Source organism: Rhinatrema bivittatum, unplaced genomic scaffold (assembly GCF_901001135.1).
Source record: "Rhinatrema bivittatum unplaced genomic scaffold, aRhiBiv1.1, whole genome shotgun sequence".
Taxonomy (NCBI): Eukaryota; Metazoa; Chordata; class Amphibia; order Gymnophiona; family Rhinatrematidae; genus Rhinatrema; species Rhinatrema bivittatum.
Window position 1 is genome coordinate 75,923 of NW_021821120.1, and position 22,544 is coordinate 98,466.

Genomic DNA, 22,544 nt, shown 5'->3' on the forward strand with positions numbered 1-22,544 from the left:
GTTCATCGCAGCTGCCCCCACATGTGTTGTTATATGGCCGAAAGGACATGGGGTTTCGGCAGACAGCTTTTCCCTAAAATGTGACCACCCCGACTGACACCGCAGCGTACGTTCAGGGAACGCAGCCAAGATAAGAGTTTCTGTTGGACTGCAGCCCTAAAAATATTGGGACACAAGATACAAGAGGTTTCCTGAAATTGGTTAACTAGTGGGGGGGGGGGGGGGGGGGAAACAGACACCGTCCACAGCGGCAGCAAATTAGTTCAGGATATTGCACCAGTGAAGTTTACGGAAGCAGGTAAAGCGCTCCTGACGTGTGGTCCTGTAACAAACAAAATAAGCTGATATAAAAAAAGAGAGAGGATGGGGTAAAACCTTTGGGAAGCCACTTCTGAACTTCACTGATGAGAAAAAAAAAAAAGCCTGTTCTGACATCCCCTCCCGATGAGAGGCACTTTAAACCAGTGCCCCAGCCTAAGATGTCAGAATTCACTCCTTGTACATTCCTATTACTCGAGATTTGTTTGGCTTCGGAAGGTTGCAACAAAGAATAATTAAGCAGCACACGCGAGTTCTTACTATAATAGCATTTCTTCAGCACACGGAAGAAATTTAGTCCTGCGGCTGCAGTGACCCGAGGAGTCTTACAGGGGATGTTCAGGAACTTCCACCGCTCCCCAGGTGGGTTCCAACCACCTACAGAATAAAACGGCCTCCTGTATCGTCCCCAAGCAAAGCGAGGTCGTACCCATCAGATCAAACTCGGATACCGAGCGGCGTCTCGCCCACAGGAGTTGCTGCCTCCTGCCAGGGGGACCCCCGTAGCTTGCAGTCCGGCCCGCCCTCACAGCTGCTGGCGTCCTGCTGGCCAACACCAGGCTTATCTACAGATGTTCCTGGTCTCAGGAGGGGGCACTTTCCCCGTCCCTTCCAGCTGCAACATGCCTACTTGACACTCAGAACCAGAAGGCCCTGAGAACCATCTCTGCGCACACGTCCTTATTGAAAAGGGGATTAAACAAGAAAGCAGCCCCTCCCTCTCAAGATGGGACCAGTACGTTACAGACCATGAAGAGTTTTACATAAGGAGGACAAGCCAAGGGAAAAGAAGAGGAGATCAACCAGCTGTGAAGAACTGACTGTACGAAACAAACCCTAACTCACAGGTCGTCGGCCTTAGGAATTACATTAAACTGGTGAAAACCATCAAATATATGCAGCACAACCGAGCTCCCAATCTCACCCAGGGTCCAGCAGAAAACTGGTACGAGATCTTCAGCTGAGAGGGCACCACCAAGGCCAAACTGTCTGTGCTGGTACGGGCTCCAAGGCCTCCATTTTAAAAAGGTTACATGCCACGGTATCAAACCAAGCGGATTAGAATAAAACAGTCATTAAAAGTCAACAGTCCAAACGAGCTGCGTAAAATCACACCTCACATGCAATCAAAACTTAAAGTCAGTCATCCTGCATGGATTCAATATGGGATTCGCATGGTATTCCCTTTTAAAGAGAGAGCTAATGCACGTGCAATGTTCACGTACCCAGCGAGTCCTTTGGGAGTTTATGCTGCAACGGAGAAACTCAGTGCGACAACCAAAAGGGAAGATATATGGCAGCTTATTATCAGATCTGCATTCAGTCGCTTTAATCCACTGCATTTATTTGTTTAAGATGCTGTTGAAGATGGCCTTCCATTCGCAATGTAGTTGACGCACAAAACTGCTGGCACGCGCGTACCTAGGCAGCCATCTACGTGCGCACAAACCATCAGTTTTACCTGCCTACCTTCCGTCCACCACCGAAACGAATGGAACAACTAATGCGAACCCGAACAGACATACTGGACATTTGGAAACCCTGAACCGGGTCGGGGATTTGTGGCGACTTGCAAGTACAGTTTGATATTGTGCAATATGACGCAGGATTTTTCAGTTGCAATTAAAACCTTTCCAAACTTCACATAGGACCTATGATTCTACCATGCGAGGCTTCTTCAGAGTTTGTAGTCTAGCCACATTCTGTATAGGATGGTCCTTAGTATACAGCAAGTTTATGAAGAGCTGAAAATGTGTTTTAGAGGAATCTTCACGTATTTAGTATTTGATTTCTCTAGCCGAGGACTAAGTTTAGTATATTGTGGTGTTTACTGAGGCAGCCTCTGTTCGCTAGGAGATTCATGGAAACCTAAATTTGGCCATGGTGCCTGCAACCTTTGCACACAACTGTAGAGGAAGAGAAAACCAGCCCTGAAGAGTAGCAGGAGGCAGCTGCAGAGCCTCTGTGGGACAACCACTGCCCCTGTTCATTGATGCCACACATTTCGGTGACAAATCAGAGCAGCGCCGCAGAGGGGAGAGCAGGGAAAAAAACCAAACACTGGGCAGGTGACGAAGGCGCCAGGCCTACGAGCTTCTCAGAACAGCCATGCGCAGGCAGCGTTGGCCGAACAGGTCTCCCCTTCTTTTAAATAAAAGCCTGGAGTGCTAGGGTTTGGACTTCCAAAATCCGAGAATCTCTCTCAGATTAGAGGCGCCCACATCTGGAAGCGAGAAAGAGGAGCGGACCCCGGTTACAAGCTCTGCATCTCTCCGCCGTCCCGAGGAAGAGACCATGCCTGAAGTCTCGCAGCAAAGAAAGACGCGGGCCGTGAACGCGGGTGAAAGTACAAACCCTGAGTTGTTGGGTTTTAAGAAACTGCAGAGATTTAGTTCCTTTGCCTCAGGGACCCCATCCTCTCTGAAAGGGGCTTGAATGAACCAGAGAAAGCCTGGATGTGTCTTACAAGAGTCCGGCATCCATCTTAGCTTGCCAGAGAAAGAGGACCTTGCACGCGGCATACTCTGCTTTTGGAAAGAAGCTGGCAGCTATAATAATAATTAGCAAATTACATGCAGATTTGGCCATCATCTCACTGGAGGGCAACAGTCCCCCACCGAAGAGAGAGAGGGCGCCCCGAGCAGTCTGCGTTACCGGGAGGAGAAGAAAACGGAAGGTCCGCTCTTACCTAAGCTACAGGGAGAAGTGCTCCGTGTTTAGGGTCTAAGCAAAGAGTTTAAAAAGATGTTTGGTGTCAACACGCAGGAAAAAAAAAGAAGAAAAACCCCAAGGCGAGGAGGCTGCCTGTGTCTGCAGTATTTGGCCAGGAAGGGTTTGTGCGCTGGTTTTGCCCCAACGTCCTGCCAGGCTGCTGCCCCGTGCTCTCCACGACGGGCAGCTCGTCTCGCCGGCAGGGAGAGGTTTTCTTCCTATGGAAGAAGTGGTGTCCTGGAGGGCAAGGGAACGGGCAGCGGCGCAAGAGGGTACAGCACCGGCACCCGAAGGGCAAGCTGCCCTCTCCCCCCCATCCACTGAACATAGCACAGCAGCCCCAGGGTGGGAGGGCAGCCCCAGGGTGGATTTTCTTCAGGCCTGCGGCCACCCCCCATCAGCAAATCTCAAATTTAAAATAAATAAATAACACTAAGATTAGGGCCAGCCGGAAGGAGGCTCACTGAAACCGCCTTCTCCCCCCCTCTCTGGCAGGAACAGAGCCCTCCCTTCCCTGCCATCAGCGCCGGCGAGCTCCCCCTCTTCCTGCTCAGGCCCCACCGGGCTCCCTTTTCAGCCATGGACCCCGGATGAGTGCTGCAGGGCACTTTTGGAGGGGGAGGGGCAGTCTTTTCCGGGCTATTCTGCTTGTCTATTTTTTTTTTTTTTTTAAGTTTAGTTTTCTTCTAACCCCCTCCCACCCCCCACCCCCTTTTCTTTTTATTAGACAGCACGCAGCTCTCCCGGCGGGAACCCTCCCCACAGCCCTTGGTACAAGCAAGATCCACTGTAAAAAAAAAAAAAAAAAGTTTGCAGAATATCAGACTGGGCCCTGAAGAGTTTACTCATGGATGCAGTAATCTTTATTCCAAAGGAAAACATTTTTTAAAAAGTTTACGCAAGCTGTTACGCCTGTAAAACTCCTCTGCCCTAGGCGTGTGCACCCCAAGACAGCCTGTGCCTTCACTGCTGTACTGTGACTGCGTCAGCGCTCTCGCCAACTGCTCGCGGAGGCACGAAAGATGAGCCTTCTGCCAGTACAGGGTCAGGGAGCCCCTGGAGGCATTTCTGCGGGGCAGGGAAGGGAGGCAGTTCAAGCTGTTGATTTCATCGGAGCAGTCCCGACTGCTGTTCTTGGATTGCACGGCCAAGCACCTGTTACATAAAAAACAGCAGTGCTGAGCGAAGACGGAAATACCAGGAGAAAGCGCACTCAGAGGCCCAGTTCTGTGTGTTTCTGGGGCAGGGAAGTCAGGAAACCGCATGCCAAATCATTCAATGGAGAAAAAATAAATTAAAATAAAGCGAGCTCTGCCCGTCAGAAGAACGTATGGGATGAGAGTTCCAATTCCACATCCAGGACCTTGGATGTCACCAGCCAGGTGAAAAACTCAAATGTCTGCATAAATAGGACTTCTACTTTAAAGGTGGTTATAAATGACAACTTTAGGTAAAATTTGCAGCTAATTAGGGGCTTCCTCGAGGGTACAAAAATGGGGTTTTAGTGTTTTCAACTCAGATATACATATTGATGCAGATGAGGAGTTGTCCGCAACGAAAAGCCGTAAAAGCCACAGGAGGGGGATGAGAGAATACTAGGGAAAGTGGTGTTTTTCCACTGCTTATCCTATAAGCCTTTGGCCGTTTTGTAAGGGGGTGGACATTTTTATCAGCCTAAATCAAAAGCTCCATCAATTAGAAGAGAAGGTCAAGCTGTCGAGATGCCAGACCTTCAGATTTCTCCATGACGTACAACCCTAGCCAAAAAAAAATAGGGAGAGCGAACGAGCGCTCACCTCCAACACGGGCCCCGACAGTCTCGCCACCCATTCCCCACAATCATCCAGTGGCGAAGACGCAGGGCCCCACAGCACGCAGATAAAAGCAGAAAAGGTAAAGGTGTGAGTTAAGAGAGCTCAAGGGACCGTCATCCAAGACAGTGCAAAAAAAAAAAAAATGTAAAAAACGAGTGCGGAAATCCAACGGGGGGAGTGGTGATCAGATCGGATGATCTCAATCTGGCAACAAGGCCATGGCCAGAGGGGTACTAACTGAGCTATTAAAGCAGCAGAGAAAGGGAGGCAATCAAGGGGTCTCTATAAATTTGTAACCCTAGGGGAATTCTGTACAAAAAAAAAAAAAATCTGCAGAGTTTGTTTTGTTAAACACCATGATATAAATCAGTTTTTAAATAAAATTTTAATGCAATACAGAAAAACCAAACATTCGTCAAAGATGAAAAATTGTTTAAAGATATTTTGCTGGATTTTCCCAGATTACTTATCACCCCTCAGCTCTCCCCCCCCCCCCAGCAGTTCTCTCGCTCTCCCCTCTCCAAAGCAAGACCCTCAAAGCTTTCTCGCCTGTCACTCCCTTCACCAGGCTCGACCTCCCCCCCTCCCTCCTTCTCAGCTCTCTCCCTCTCTTGCCTACCCCTCTCCAACCATCTCATAGGCTTCACCCCCACCCGTCCCTTCTCCATCAGCCATGGAGGCAGAGCCCCCACCACTGCAGCCTCTCATCAGGCCAGCAACCACAGCCACAGCCTCCTTGAGTCTTCTGCTCGGACGTGGACACCAATGCTTCTCCCTTTGTCCCGTGGTGAATTCTGGACAACTGCAGGGTTCCCCCAGGAGTAAAGTTGTTAGCAAGACCTGATCTGGACGGATCCACAAAAAGGATCCAGACAGGTCAGGAGAAGGGCCACCAAAATGCAACACAGCCTTCACCAAAAGGAGCTAATGTTTACCAGAGAGGAGAGAAAAAGAGATGAGGAAACGTGACAAGACATTCAAACTCCTCAAAAAGGTATCAAATGTACAAGGAGGAAGCTTTTAGCTTCAAGTATTTTGTTGAATGGAAACAGAGAACAGTGTAAGGAGATCCTTCATACACCAGGTCAAAGGAAGCAGGGACTGAACAAGGTTTTAACACAGCAGGCGTGTCCTCATACACTATAACACCTCCTACCATTATAGATCTAGAAGGCAATTATGGTGCCGCTGTGCTGTCAAACATCTGTGCTACTAGTAGTGCCCTGAGAAACCCCGAGGACAAATACTGCAGGATCAGTTAGAGTAGCAATCTGACAGTAAGAACATGCCATACTGGGTCAGACCAAGGGTCCATCAAGCCCAGCATCCTGTTTCCAACAGTGGCCAATCCAGGCCATAAGAAACCTGGCAAGTACCCAAAAACTAAGTCTATTCCATGTTACCGTTGCTAGTAATAGCAGTGGCTATTTTCTAAGTCAACTTAATTAATAGCAGGTAATGGACTTCTCCTCCAGGAACTTATCCAATCCCTTTTTAAACCCAGCTACACTAACTGCACTAACCACCTCCTCTGGCAACCAATTCCAGAGTTTAATTGTGCGTTGAGTGAAAAAGAACTCTCTGATTAGTTTTAAATGTGCCCCATGCTAACTTCATGGAGTGCCCCCTAGTCTTTCTATTATCTGAAAGAGTAAATAGCCATCTTGGCAGCTTTATGCTATGAAAGTTCTCGGACTCAGCCATGCCTCCAGCGTCTCTGCTGCCCCCTGTATCCTGAGCAGTGAGTGGTTAACCTCCTGAAAAATCAGATAAAAAACGGGGACAGCAGGGTCAGCACCGCAGCACAGAGTGCCGGGGAGGGCGATATTCTTAGGAGACGGGATGAGAAATCCCCTTATCTTTAAGGAGCGCGCCTCCAGCACCCAACGCCGCATCCCCGGCAAACGTGCTAGTGCCAAACCCAGCCGGAGCCTCCGGAACCTGCATCTTTCCTCCAGTTCTGGTTCTGAACCCGCTTACTGTTAGGGAAGCAGGAAAAAAAACAAAAAAAAGAGACCCAACAAATGTTTCTTTTACAAACCCCCTTGTGTAAAGTGCAGATAACTGGTGGTGATGCAGCAGAGCTCGGCCATGGCTGCCTCACGACAGCTGAAGCAAAAAAAGCAGATCCTCCTTCTCTCAAATGCAGTGCTGGGGAAGGGGAGAAAAAACAAAACACACAGAGGCAAGAGACTTTTCCCCTCTCTCACCCACCTCCTTATCTGATCACAAAGTTCAGCGGCTGCTGGACCAGGGAATCTTGCAATCTGCCCCCTCCCCACATACACATTTCCTGTTCACAAGCGGCTCCTCCTGCTCACCAAGGTCCCACTTCTGAATGTTTAATTGCACCGATCCGGCAAGATGGATGGCACCAGTCTCTCCAGTCTAATCCCAACCTTCAGTGCAGCCAGGCCCAGAGGTCATTCATCAGCAGCCTGGGCTGACCCCCGCCAGCTCCAGATGTGGAGCGCTGGCCTGCTGATGACAGACAGCACAGGAGCACCTGGCCTCAATTCTCAGAAGGGGGAGGAAGAAGGAGCAGGAAAAGCTTCCCAGGAATTAGCCAGCTCTCTGCGAGGGACGGAAGCTTTCCTTTTGGGTACCCCATCTGCAACATGAGCTCTTCCACCACTCCTGCCTTGCACGTGCTACAAGGAAAAATCTTCCTCCTCCTCGTCATGCCTCAATCCATCCATCATCTTCAGGAAGTCACATCTGGCTGGGTGACCAGCTGCCCACACAGAAGACCGGCTGTTGGCAAATTCGTTTAGGTTTCCTTTTCTATTTTTTTTTGTTTAAGCAAAAAGAGAGAGAGTGTGTGTCATGTGTGCCACTTCCTCTCCCACCGTGTGTTGCAAGAGTGTTCACCAAGAAAGTGAGATTTTAGGAGCCTCATAAGCCATTCATATTCGGGGGGAAGAGAATGAAAGTCCTCTCTCGGCACTCCATGTTGACCCAAAGACTCGTTCTGCATCTGATAATGATCTCTATTGTATTACAGTGCTTATTTGATTTTCTTGTAGCAGGCTCACAGTTCTGCACAAAGAAGCTGAAGATTAGATTAGATTGGGTCAATGTATGGCTTGTCCTAAAACTGTGAGCGTGGAGTTCCTCAGTCTCTAGTGTGTCATTTATATTAACGGACGACCACTGCAGCTTCTTCATCCTCCCGCTTCCTACAAAATACGAATCCTAGATAGATAAATCGGGAGCCAGTGCAAGGACTGCCGTCCAGGGGCGAAATGCCTGGAAGAAACACGGCTGCAGATTCAGAGAACCAAAGTGAACTTGTCTGGAAGGCCAACAAAAAGAGTTCAGTTTTGAATTCTGCATCTTAGAACATCTGGCTGGATTTTTAGGGTTCCTGGCCTGTCCTTCCCTCTGAGCGGCAATGACTGAATTTAATTCTCTGTACGAGTTACTGGCTGCCAGTCAAATTTATTTACTGGGGAAGGGGCACTGCCCAATTACTCTATTTTAAGTTTTTACATGTTTTGTTGATATATTTGACTTGATCTGGATTTTTTGGTATTAAGTTTCTCTCATTGATGTGTAAGTTAAATCATGAAAAAGTAAGAGTGGGAATCCCAGAACAGCCCCGCGTTTCAGCTTCTAAGTGCAAGACCCTGTCACACGAATCAGAGATTAGAGAATGGAGGTGCAGGACCTGACGACTCCCATTCCAGTCGCTGGTAACTCTGCGCAAGTCTCGTCTTCTCCAGACTTAACACTCATAGTCCTCTATAACAAGGTGCACACTCCAAAAACGAGACCAAGCGCTGAACAAAAGAAATTCAGGACTACAAAAAAAAACCACCAACTGGACCTAGGGCTTTAGCAACTGCACGTTTGGTTTGCGCCTGCGATCCTGCAGGAAAGGGAGGGCCGAGCTCGCATGGCGCAAAGGCAAACTGTTAGAAGGCAGCCCTCCGCGGTCACCCGCAGCCTGTTTCACGAGTCTGGCTTCCTAGGGGAGTCATTTGGCAAGGAAACGCCAAGTGGCAACTGCTCGATGGTAACCAACAAGGCCTTCAGCGGAAAAAACGGACGCCACGCCATTAACTCTCAAAGCCAGAGAGCGAGGAAGGACTGGGCAGTGTTCTGGATACACAGAGAACATAAGAAATTGCCATCCTGGATCAGACCAAGGGTGCATCAAGCCCAGCATCCTGTTTTCCAACAGTGGCCAATCCAGGCCATAAGAACCTGGCAAGTACCCAAAAACTAAGTCTATTCCATGTTAGCCACTGCTATTACTAGCAACGGTATTTTCTAAGTCAGTGGTTCTCAACCTTTTTCCCATCGTGACACGCCTGACAGACCACGCTCACATGTGTGACACACTGCTCATTACAATTCACGGCAGAAATAAAAAAATAAAGGCCCAGTATTATTATTATTATTGTTAAGAATGACACAAGGGACAGATACATATTCTGTCTTAACAGAAATTGCATAAATAGTAAACAGCCCACAAAAACAGCACTTAAACAGTAACCACCTTACCTGAGAAAAGGCAACACTGAAAATATTACACCAGGCCTTAAGACACCAATACACCTCCTAATAGGAAAACGGACCAAGCCAGGCTGCTATAGAGCCCTACACAGAAACTACACGCCAGCAGAAAACCTCACCTGAATCACATGTGCTGACCCTCACCTAACAAAGAATAAAGAGACCAAAACACATAACTAGAAGAATGCAGACAAAAACTGAACTGGAAACCGCAACAAGCCAGAGTCTCTGTATGCTCTCTTTATTACACTGTATGCAGTGTAATAAAGGAAAAAAGAAACATCACCCATCCTTATAAAACAAATCAAGAAATATAAAATCAGTAGCAGTAAAATCATAATAAAAAGAACAGAACAGATTTCAAAATAGCCGGTGAATGAAATATCCAATAATTACAAACTCATATCAAAAATGTCTAGATACCATAAAATATTTCAAAATAGCAGACACAAACACCCAGTAATGAAAAATAAAGATAAAAAATGCTTTGCTCTGCATACCTGGGAACGTTTGATATCCAGTTGCCCTGAGATTGTTTTGAATTAGCAGGAGGAGAGATGGTTTGCTTGCAACTTTCTCCTCTCTCAGTCACATTCTAGCGCTCTGTCACACACCTATACACACATGCCTTTTCTCCCTCTCTTATATAGGCTCTTAATTACACATATGCTGTCTATCTTTTCAGGCTTTCACACACAGGCTTTCAATCACACACATACATGCTGTCTTTTTCTCTCACACACAGACTCTCATTCACATACTCACATGCTCCCTCACCTAAACCAGTTCTCAATCACACAGACATACATGCTCTCTCATTTATACACAGGCTCTTAAATACATACACATGATCTCTCATACACAAAGGATCTCAATCCCACACATACTTTTTCACACAAACAGGTTTTCAATCACAAACTTACATTCATGCTCACACACACTTTCACATATACAGGCCTCAATTAACATACATGTTCTCACACACAGGTTCTCAAACACATATGCATGCTTGCTCATTCACTCACCCCCCCCCCTCCTCCGAACTAGTGGCAGCAGCAGCCTCCTCCTTCGTAGAGAAAGGAGTCCCATCGGCCGCGGGGGTTGACTATGTTCCTTGTTTTTCTCCGAGCCGCGCCTCTCTTCTTTCCTTCGGGCTGATGCCGAGCGCACTAGCATGGTCTCTTCTTCCCGCGCACGCACCTGCTACTCACCAGTTCCTCTTCCGGGCCGCGGGGGGGGGGGGGGAGGAGGAGAGAGCATGCCGGTGCCGCTGACTCCAGCTGTCCTGCCAAGTTCCGCCCGGGCTAAGGACCTATTTCGCTTGGGTAGGGAGGAGCAGCTGGGTCAGCGGAGGACCGGGAAGTGTGGCGACACACTGGTTGAGAACTGCTGCTCTAAGTCATCTTAATTAATAGCAGGTAATGGACTTCTCCTCCAAGAACTTATCCAATTTTTTTTTTTTTTTTTTTTTTAAACACAGCTACACTAACCACATCCTCTGGCAACAAATTCCAGAGATTATTTGTGCGTTGAGTGAAAAAGAACTTTCTCCGATTAGTCTTAAATGTGCCACTTGCTAACTTCATGGATTTCTCGGATGAGAACGTGAAACCGTAGCCACGGATGAAGGATTCCATTCAGAACATGTTTTAGTCAGAGCGTGAAAATATTTATGCTGGGCATTTTAAAATCAGGCTTTACCAGATGTCTAGGAGAGAACGGGAGACAGGCAGCTTTTCTTTGAACGAGATGTAGTCCCCTGCTTAGGCCACTCCTCAGCTGTCACCTGGCATGAACCGTGGGATTTCAGTCCATGGGGTGGATGCAGTTAGCATGCATTAAACAGCTGGAACCTGTCGCCAGCCTCCAATTACCACGTTTCACATTATTTGTACAAAGCCCTTCATGCATGGCCCTATCGAACACACAAAAGAATAGGACTAAGAAACACTAACTTTTTATTTTAAAAAAACGGGCAAGAAACAGCAGCACAGCGCCCACCGGAGACGTTCGGTGAAACCAGAGCACTGGTCAGAAACAGAACAAGGACACCTGACCAGAAATAAAGTTACCAGGGGATAAGGGGTTAATGTGCAACACAGGAGGAGAGTGCTCAGTGTCACAAGAGGAAAACGCCAGCAACGCTCTGGTAAATCAGGCCCGAGATCAGGAACTGGCAGAGTCTGCACTTCAACCCCTTTCTAAGCCGGGGGTGGGGGAAGAGAGTTGCCCTGCCGACTCCCGGCCTTCCCCTTCCCTAGCCACGGCCGTGCTGCTCTGCACCCCTTCTCTGGCAGCACCCCGAGGCCTCCTTTCTTATGCAAAGAGCGTTATGGATAAGCGTAGGATTAATGCCAGCACTGCAAATACAGGTCGAGTACGCTCCACGCATCCTGTGTACTCAGACCGAGCTAGAGAGCAAACAAAGCTTCTAGCAAAAATATTTACGTCTACTTTTCTTCTGGTTTACTGTCAGCCTTGGAGGGGAAAGGGATTACTATTTGGTGGCCAATGCAATACCGTGCACTCAGCCGCACGCCCGACGCAGGTTAAATAGGCACTAATCTACCACCTAATGCAATAAGGGGATTAGCGCCTATTTAACCCGCGGACGCAGGGTGAATGCAATAGCGCTCATCACATGCAAATGCATGCGAATGAGGCCATTACTCATTCACTCTGCAAGCAAAAAAATAAATGTGCGTCTCAGATGCGCATTTAAATCACTCACCTATTAACGCCTGCCTGGAGCAGGCATTAATAGCCGAGCGCACTGAAAAGAAGTACAGAAAAGCAGAAAAAAAAAAAAAAGACCTGCTTTTCTGTACTTTTCTTATTGGCGGCCATTTTTATTACTGGCAGACGGCCGGTTATGAAAACAGACACAGAGTTTACCAGCGGTCTTCATGACCAGCAGCCGCAACCCCCTAATTGCATGGCGCCCCCCCTTGCAGGCACCATGCGCATGTTAGGAAATTGGGCGCTGACTTTCAGCGCCCGCTTTCCGCACTTTACATTGCCTCGGCCCCTTGGATTGTGTCTAAGATTTCAGGCCACCTGAGATATTGGCACGGGAAGTTTTATGCCAACCCCCATCTGGATAAATGGGCGCTCTGAGCAGTTCACGCCGTGGAAGGAGAGGCCTGAAAACTGCAGGGCCCCCAACCTCTGGAGAAAGGGCTGCCTGGGGAACAGCAGCCGGCACCCCCGTCTCTTCATGGGACGGTCTCATCCTTCCCTTGCAACCAGCAGAACACAGAAGAGAGGGCACGAGCATGGCAGCGATCCAGTCCCGAGAGGAGGGTGCAGGTGTGGTCTAGTGCGTAAAGCAGTGGGCCAGTCACTTCAGCTGGGAGCGAGGGCATGGACTGTTTTAGCTCATCCCTTCAGAAAACATTGGTTCATTCAGTCCAAGCACCAGAAATGTGCCAGCAGGGCATCCACATCTACAGGGGGATGTGCCTGCGATTATGGACTAATCTCCAATGGCAGAGGGGCTTCCAAAACACTCGACCTCACCGTGTGCTCACATCTCCAAGATGAGCTGAACTGGCCCACTGCCTTCAGGAAGATAAGATGTGTCCACTGAGTCAGCCCAAAGGCCCATCAAGCCCAGTATCCTGTCCTAAAAGTAGATCCAATTTCTTGCTGCTCACGCCCTGGGATGAGCAGTGGATCTCCCTGAGTCACCAGATTAATAACTCTTGATGGATTACCGGCATGGTTAAAAAGGTGAAGTGCAAGAGGCTATATTAGCCAAAAGATCTTCATGAAAATATTGAAAGAAGGATCCATCAGAAGAAAAAAATAGGATAAAGCATAAGCATTGGCAAGTTAAATGTAAGACATTGATAAGATAGGCTAAGAGAGAATGTGAAAAGAAGTTGGCCATAGAGGCAACAACTCACAATAAAAAAAAAAAATTATATAGATATATATATTATATCTATCAAAAGCAGAAAGCCTGCAACGGAGTCAGTTTGACTGTTGGATGATCGAGGAGGGTAAAGGGGCAATTAGAGAAGAGAAGGCCATCGAGGAAAGATTAAACAATTTCTTTGGTGTTTACTGAAGAGGATGTTGGGGAGATACCCGTTCTGGTGAAGGTTTTCATGGTTGATGATTCAGATCAACTGAACCAAATCATGATGAACCTGGAAGATGTGGTAGGCCTGATTGTCAAACTGAAGAGTAGTAAATCACCTGGACTGGATGGTATACACCCCAGGGTTCTGAAGGAACTAAAAATGAAATTTCAGACCTGTTAATAAAATTTGTAACCTATCATTAAAATCATCTGAATTTATCTGAAGATTGGAAGAAGGCTAATGTAAGCCCTATATTTAAAAAGGGATACAGAGGTGATCCATGAAACTATAGGCTGGTGAGCCAGACTTCAATGCCAGGAAAAAATTGTGGAAACTGTTATAAAGAATAAAATCACAAAACATTTAGATGGACATGGTTTGATGGGACACAGCCAGCATGGACTTACCCAAGGGAAGTCTTGCCTCACAAGTCTCCTACATTTTTTTTTTGAAGGGGTGAATAAAAATGGGGAGAGAGGTGAAAACGGTAGATGCAGTGTATTTGGATTTTGAGAAGGTGTTCAAAGTCCCGCATGAGAGGCTTCTAAGAATACTAAAAAGTCATGGGACAGGAGGAGATGTCCTTTTGTGGATTGCAAGCTGGTTAAAGACAGGAAACAGAGAGTAGGATTAAATGGTCAATTTTCTCAGTGGAAAAGGGTAAACAGTGGAGTGTCTCAGGGATCTGTACTTGGACTGGTGCTTTTTAATGTATTCATAAGTGATCTGGAAAGGGAGTATGAGTGAGGTGATCAAATTTGCGGGTGACAATTATTCAGAGTAGTTAAATCACAAGCAGATTGTGATGAATTGCAGGAGGACCTTGCAAGACTGGAAGATTGGGCTTCAAAATGGCAGATGAAATTTAATGTGGATAAGTGCAAAGTGATGCATATAGGGAAAAATAACCCTTGCTATAGTTACGAGATGTTAACGCCTAATATGGAACCTACCACCCAGGAAAGATCTAGGCGTCATAGTGGATAATACATTGAAATAGTCAGTCCAGTGTGATGTGGTGATCAAAAAAGCAAACAGAATGTTAGGAATTATTAGGAAGGGAATGGTGAATAAAACGGAGTATGTCATAATGCCTGTGAGACTGTATCTTGAATACTATGTGCAATTCTCATCGCGGCATCTCAAAAGAAAGGATATAGCTGCACTGGAGAAAGTGCAGAGAAGGATGACCAAAATAAGGGGCATGGAACCACTGCCCTATGAGGAAAGGCTAAGGAAGTTAGGGCTGTTTATATGGAGATGACTGAGGAGGGATATGATAGAGGTCTTTAAGATCATGAGAGGTCTTGAACGAGTAGATGTGAATCTGTTATTTACTCTCTCAGATAATAGAAGGACCAGGGGGCACTCCATGAAGTTAGCAAGTAGCTCATTTAAAACAAATCGAAGAAAATTCTTTCACTCAGCGCATAGTTAAGCTCTGGAATTCATTGTCCGAGGATGTGGTTACAGCAGTTAGTGTAACTGGGTTTAAAAGAAGGTTTGAATACATTGCTAGAGGAAACATCCATAAACTATTATGGTAATTAATAAGCAATAGTAGCTTGTGATCTGTTTGGGTATTTACCAGGTACTTGCAACTTGGATTGGCCACTGTTGGAAACAGGAATATTGGGCCTGATGGACCCTTGGTCTGATCCAGAATGACATATCTTATGTTCTTATGACTTTTCCTCCAGGAACTTGTCCAAACCCTTTGTAAACCCAGATGCATTAGTTGACTTGAGCAGGACCTCTGACAAATTCCATACCTTAAATTGCACTGAGTGAAAAAGATACCTTCTCCAGTTGATTTTACATCTGCTACCTGTTAGTTTCCAGGATGTCCTTCAGCCCTAGTGTTATCTGAAAGGGTGAATGGTCCTTCCCTCCCACTCAGGAGGTTGTAGACCTCCAAGCTGTTTAGCCTCTCTTCATGAGGGAGCTGTTCTAACCCTTTTGGTTGCCCTTGTCTAACTCCGCTACATCCGTTTTGAGGCAGAGTGACCAGAACTGCACACATCGGGATATTCTCAGTTTTATTCTCCATTCCTAGCTTTCTATTTGCTTTCTTGGCTGCCACACAGGATGGGCTCCCCCTCAAAATGTGGCATCTGAAAGTCTCTCCTTACCCCCATCCCACCGGAGCCCCTCCCTCAATTCCACCATCCACACACCGGTGTTTGTCTCCCTCTCTCCAATGATCTCCTCCCTCCCCACCACCTGCAGGCAGCAGCCCTTTTGCTTCTGTCTCCTCCTCTGCCGGGCTTCCTGCATTCGGACAGCAGCGACGGCAGCAGCAGGTAAGAAACCGCCCTGACGCCTCCTGCTCCCAACACTGCTGCTTAGGAGTGGGACTGCCACAGGGGCCCGGGACAATTGCTCCAATTCTCCCTACTTACCCCTAACCCCGGCACATGAAAAACATGAAGTCAGGGGAAGGACGGAGCACATCATCTAAAGCACAAATCTGAATGAGAACTGGGTCAACATTCCAGAAGTTATGGAGGAGGAGGAGGAGCACAGACAGAAACACGATGGATGCAAAGGCTGGTTCCCCCCTCAGCAATACTGACAAGAGGACCGAGGTCTTCTTTAGGTCACACAGCTAAAAAGAGTCTGAATTGTTACCGATTCCAGGGCTTCCCAAAAACCTGTGCTGGTGACCCGACAGTCACACATCCACCATCAATTAACTACGCAAAGCATTACCAGCTAATTCTACCCTTCCTCTAAGTCCCAACTCCCTTCCAACAGCAGGAGCCGGGCCCCGGAGCCTCCGGAGGAAGAGCGTGACGGAGGCTGGCTCTGGCACCTAATCTAGGGGCAGGGCGAAGGGCTTCCGCCGTCAGGCTCGTGGCGCCAATACAGTTCTGCCAGGCCCGACAAAGCTCCAAATGGCCTGCTTCTGCCCCTCCACCTCGCCGCTGGACTCAGGTGTCCGGCTCTGGCACTGCTCCCCCCCCCCCCAGACTCCTGCTACACGCTCAGCAGTGAAGCCGTTAGATTAACACAAGTATCCATTTAAGGAGCTGAACTGAACAGTCTTTACGTGTGAGGACTTACTCGCCTAAAAATGCACTCGTGCTGCAGCTCCTCACCCCTTCTCTCCCCCCTCCACCCTTCCTCGAGAACGCCATTCATTAAGCAGATTCCTCTCATCTGTGCCCTGCTCTTCCACCACCGACGCCCACCTCGCTGTGCCATGTTTGGAATAAAAGCTTCCCCGATTCGGTGCATCGTGCTCTCTCCGGCTGCATCCAGTTTAAAAACTCCCCCCTTTTGAAGTTGCTTTTAACACCTAACCACTTCTCTACAATAAATACACTTCCTATGGACTTGTGTGTTGTCGTGTGCATTTGTCTTGCGTGGACAATAAGTGCCATGGTGCAGGGACCGTCTATCATGTGTTATCTGTACAACACTGCGTTTGTCGAGTAGCAATTTAAAAAATGATAACAGTAGCCCTTACATCCCTACAAGTAATGTGTGTAACCCACCATGTTAAAATGGGTGCCACCCAGGATTCCCATGTGAAAAAAAAAAAAAAAAGAGGTCTTGCTGCAGTCTGGAGTGGAGCCCCTGCCCTTCCCAGGATGGATATAGGCCACTAGCCACCATCTCTGACTGGCACGATCCTGAGTTCAAACTTTGGTCACATTCATATAGAAGCTGCTTGGGAAGATTTGTGTCGCTTCCTGTGTGGGATCTGTGTAAAAAGCCAGGTGCCATTCGTTCAGGTTTGCAACGAACAGGACTCGCTCGTAGGGCTTTGCACCCTCTTCTATAACAGGACTTAAGGTCTGAAGCAGCACTCAAGGAGGTCTGTATTCTAAAAGATGCACTCACTCAGCATCTAAATCCAGGGAGGATGTCAGAGTTAGAAGCTTCAGTATTTGGCTGAAAATTCAGCTGAATTTAAGGGCCTAAAAGTTCAGACCCTGCAATTTGACTACCTAGGTTAGCACTGAATGTCCTCCTGCCCTCCACCTCATTCTAATGCTACCCCCACTGCCACCCACTTTTTAGGATCCCAGATTAAAGTACTCAGCCCTAGTCATGTCTCCAGGGGCCAATGTAGATGCCTTAATCCCAAACTTAGGCCCTAAACTCTGAAACTTAACCCACAAGTGCCCGTCCAGTGATTTCCCCCGCCCAAGGCTGTGCCTTGTTTTATCTCTCGATGGTGAGTATATGACACGCCCAAACCCCTGAAGCTTTTAGACCTGCTGCCCATAAACGAGGGAGGGGGGCAGGGCAGTCGTCCCGCCCCCCCCAGAGATAGGAAGGTTATATATGCAGGAGCTACAGGAGGATATCCTGAAACCTGACGGGCTGGGGGTTTGGGAAGCCCTGCTATACCTATGTGTCCTATCTTCTTACAGGAGCTAGGACACAAAAAAAAATGTCTTTTCCGATCTGCTAGAAGTGTAAAATAAGCCAGCAGATCAATTCGTTATGTTCCTTGCCCACCAGCTCCCGTGCACAGTGTCAGTGGTGACAGGCTAGGATTTGGACAGCCATCTAGATGCTGGCTTCACTTTTGAAAAGCAGCAACAGTGCTCCTCGAGATATTATTCCTGCTGTCGGATTAAGGTGTTCCCTGGACAAGCTCGCGCACGAACATCAGGAGACGTGGCAGAGAGGTGCGCCAACGAGAGGCGCCTCCGGCAGCAGCACTGGTAAAGCTGTAAAATATCATGCACCTGCACTTTGGGGAGGGGGAACAAACAGAAGAGTGACCCGTCCCTAATGCCCACCCGCATCTCAACTGGCCAAATGCCCCCTCTCCCGCTTTCAGAGTCCAATCAGCCGTTACAGCCACCCTTAGGCCGGCCAAAAAAACCTGGACAGGTGCCAGCAAGCCGCTCATTTCTTTCACCAAAAACAGAGCAAACTTTGTCGCTCGAGGGGAAAAAAAAAAAAAAAACGAGTTTGTACAAGCGTGCAAAAAGGCGCAACCAAGTCAGGAGCCGTCAGCTTCTCCGCTTTCTGGCCTGCGCACCAAGGGCGGGGGAAGGGGGCGAGAGCCCCTCTGCGTGTCTCACCCTACAGATGAAAACAAGGAAAGCCTCGTCCTCTCGGCCAAAACTGCCTGGTGCGGCCTTCCTCACACAGAGACAGCAAAAAAAACCCCACCAGACTTGAAAGGGGAAGTGGCACTTTTCCCCCCCACTCTGCAGGTTTTGAGAGGAAGCCATGCTGGAGCCCGAGCTGCAGTCGAGCAGCGGGGAACCTGCATGCACAGCACACGCAGGCTTCACGTCCCCCTTACACAACAACTGTTGGTGAAAGTCAGGTCTGAGCAGATCTCACAATGAGGGGGAGGGGGGAGGGGGCTAGCAGGACTCCTAGCCCCGGCATTTTCCTATTACAGGGCTAATCCTCAGTCTGAACAGTTATTGGTTCTTCGACCCCCTCCAAGCGAGTGATCAGTGCATCCGGCGTCGTCCATGCGGACAGGACTCCACTGTGCCCGAATGCACAGCCACCTCTGGGGCGTTCGGTCCTGGGCTCACACAGCAGGTGGTAAGGAAACCACTGGCTATGCCGGGGGTTACGTCTCCAGATTTTCCCCACTGCCCGACTGGCCCATCTCCCACAGCCGTTCCGTGCGGGGTTTGTTTTTTTTTTTGTCACCTGCAGTCAGGTTCCGATAGCCGAGAACTGGCCTGCAGCATCCCTGGAGGGGAGCAAAGCAAACCCTGACCACACTCGTGTCCCTTCACTATAAAGCATTCACCCTCTTTACACACACTAGAAATCTCTGGCAAGGCAAAGAAGAGAGATGCGTTTTTACAATTTATTTATTTATTTGTTTTAAGTTTCATTTTGGCATGACTCAGATGATTTTCTCTCTCTCAACGTGTCAGGTTACGCCACCAATTGCAAAAACCACACAGTTTCACACCAAACAACTCCCATGCCCTGTGAACAGGGCGGACCTGCCACCAGATAGGATTCAGAGTGGGCTCTGCATGGCCCTGCAGTAAGAACCCTCCCTCCCCAGCACCTTCCACACCTCCCAGTCAACCCTCCGCCAGTTCCACCAGTCTAAGATCGCCAGCCACAGCGCGTGGTCCAAGGGTGGCTTTCTGCTGCGGGCAAAAAAAAAACTGTCATCAAATGGATTTCATTCAGAAAGCCGGGACCACTCCCCGACCCCGAACCAGACTCAAGCCTTGCTGAGGCCCTGAACGATCCAGATCCCTCTCGCCTCGTGCGGGCGTCGTGTCTCAGTTCTTCCGTACAACGCCACCCGGGGTTCTTCCCTACGAGTTTCAGATTCCCCGACATTGCCAGGTCATGTCGCTTTTTTTTTTTGCTGTGAAACTGTTTTAATGCGCCAAACATCCGCTGTAAAGACACCGCGCTCCACAGACCGCTCTCTGTACGCAGACCGGACATAAAAAAAAATAAAAAAGCAGCCCACAAGTAATTTGCTTTTCTTCCCTTTGTTTCCTTGCCCACACTACCAGGCCCAAATTAAGTCTGCTATCTTTGGCAGGAAAAAAAACTCTGCACGGCAGGAAGGACACCCATCCGCAGTCCTGCCTCTCCCACCGCAGGCACGATCCGGGAGCATCATCTCCCTCCACCCCGCGGGCCCGACGGCACCGGCCGTGGACTCGCTCCGCGTGTCATCTGGGGATGGGCGGCCTCGCTGGAGCCCTGGTACCGGGCCCGAGCTTGGAAATTTTGTAGCAGGGAGAGTTGCCACAGAGGCTTGCGGAACACAAAAGAGCCATTCTTTCAAGCAGGGGGGGCCTGCAGACAAGTTCAGCTGGAGCCGTGTCAAGGGCATTTCGGCTGAAGCGGCCTCCAGAGCTGGCAGGCTGCAAATAGCAGCAGAGGTCGTGCGTGCTAAAATACCCTCAAGAGGCAAAAAAAAAAAAAAAAAAAAGTTTAATTGCTTCAGACAAAATTTAGGTTTGCCACCAACAAGGAAAGCCTTTGTTAGCTGCTTGCTTCTGTCCCCTCCAGGCGGCTCAGCGAAGCCCCTTCTGCCCCGGCCCTGGAGCCAGGGGCACTGCAGGAGGTCAAAGGGCAGCTGAAGGAGTGACACACAGCAGGGAGGGGGCAGGAGGAGGCACCCATTACAGAAGATATGGTCTGAAAGCTCTCCAGCACTATATAGCCTAGTGCCACACATACTTCAGGCAGCAAGGTTTGACAGGGAATATTAGAAATGCTTAAATTGTTGTGACAGCTCTTTAAAAAGGGTAATATCCGGGGGATTGCTTTCTACCAAGCGCCAGCTTCAAAAAGCAAAGTTGCAGGAGACCAGGGAGGGCACTGAAGCGGCAAAAAAAAATCTGCACAGTGCCTGGGGGCGAGGGGGAGCTTCGTTCTGTCTGCGCCGAGGACAGGATCCGCATACTAATGGGGCCCGAGAGAGAGAGAGAGAGGGGCATTTCCAAGGCCCCTTCCCACCTGCAAGCAGGCTGCCAGAAAACACTCAAGAGCTGGAAGGGAGAGCGAGGAGGAGGAGGAAAAAAAAAGGTTGCAGCAGCCTCTTGGCACAGGCTCTATTTACATTTCAGATCTGCGAGCCGCATGTCTTTCAATTACTGAGCACTCCAGCGCCCGAGGAGGGGAGCGGGGGCCGGGTCCAGGGCCTACCATCCCCCCTCTCTCACTGGGACTCGGTCAAACACACAGGGCTGACCATGCACATTGAACCTTGGCTTGCCGTGACCTCTCCACGTGTGTTTACAGACCGTCCATATTCTGCCTTCCACCGGTCTGGCCTCAAGGCACATTACAATCCGTTTAAAACAAGTGCAATAACTTTCGGGGTGCTGGCTTTAAGCGCTTGCAATAACAACAAGCCCTGATGGGACTGTAAGCTCTGGGGAGCAGGGACCGTCTCGTGAGTATTTGTACAACGCTGCTGAATGGCCACTAGCTCGCCAGAAATGATGATATGCAGTTTATCTACATATATAAGTTTTTTTTTAAATAGTAGATATGTACTTTTCAGCGCCAATGTGCAGCAGGGTGAAAAAAGTAACAGGATGAAAATAAGAAATATAAAAAAAAGTTGCGAAATACAAAGCAAAGTAATATTTACATTAATTCGATGTCACTTCAAAGGGGTTTACGGCACTTTTTATTTGGAAACAGTAAAACGCATTTGAAACTCAGATGGGACATTTTCACTGTCCGAGTCACAGATTAAACACAATAAAGACCTATACCGCGCCCCTCCCCCTCCACAGTGCACAGCAATGTTTTACTACAGCCAATTCAAGTTTCTAACCCGGTTAGACCAAAAAAAAAACAAAACACTTTTACTGCCTGTATAAACCAGGATCTCGCACTTACTAAAACAGGGAAGGCCGATTTTCAGGTTAAACGCGACCTTTGCAAGAGAGAAAAAAAAAAAGAACATATCTACATCTGTGAAAAGTGTTTGGGGGGAATCAGAAAAGTTACCGCCACAATTTCTCTCTCCGAGCACAGAAGTCATTAAAAGCTAAAATTTCCCAGGGGGAAGGAAATTTAAAAAAAAAGAGGAAACCCAGAGAAAGTAACCCAGATGGCAGCTAAAACGCAGGTCCTTGCTGTGAGAAGCAGGTTGCCAGCTGGAAGGAGAGAGAGGGCTCGCCTTGCCTTTACCTGCAGGATGGTGTCCAGGTCCTTCTGGCTCAGGCAGCTGTACCTCCTCAGGATCTCCTCCTTCTTGCTCTTGTACACGTCCTTGGCCTCCTTCCAGTTGGGCTCCTCCAGCACCTGGAAGATCGCCGCCCCGATGGACAGGTAGAAGATGATGGCAGAGGTCAGCAGGGGCCCCCTGTCCACCATATTTCCCGCGCGCGCCTCCCGCCCTCCGCGGGGCTTCGCTCTCTAGCGGGCGGGGGCCGCCGCGATCGGCCCGCACAGCTGCCTGAAGGTGGGGCCCCTCCAGCTGCGGGCGGGCTGCGCTTTGTGGGGGTGCGCGGTGAGGAGGGGGGGGGGCCGGCATGTGCTGGCCCGGGCTGGCAGACACGTGTCAGGCTGAGCGAGTCACCGGCTGCACATATTTGTAGTGAATGGGGAAGAGGCCAAGGGGAGAGGAGGGGGAGGGACAAGAGATCCGCCCCCCCGG

General features: G+C 48.8%; 1 protein-coding gene across 1 annotated transcript in view; it reads right to left on the reverse strand.

Annotated features, from left to right (window-relative positions):
- Nucleotides 1–22,457, reverse strand: part of LOC115082470 (potassium channel subfamily K member 5-like) — a 57,733-nt gene extending 35,276 nt beyond the window's left edge. Inside the window, exon 1 of the mRNA XM_029586696.1 lies at nt 22,076–22,457. Within this exon, the coding sequence (XP_029442556.1) occupies nt 22,076–22,261 (186 nt within the window). The 5' untranslated portion in view covers nt 22,262–22,457. The remainder of the gene's footprint in view (nt 1–22,075) is intronic.
- Between the last annotated feature and the right edge of the window lie 87 nt (nt 22,458–22,544).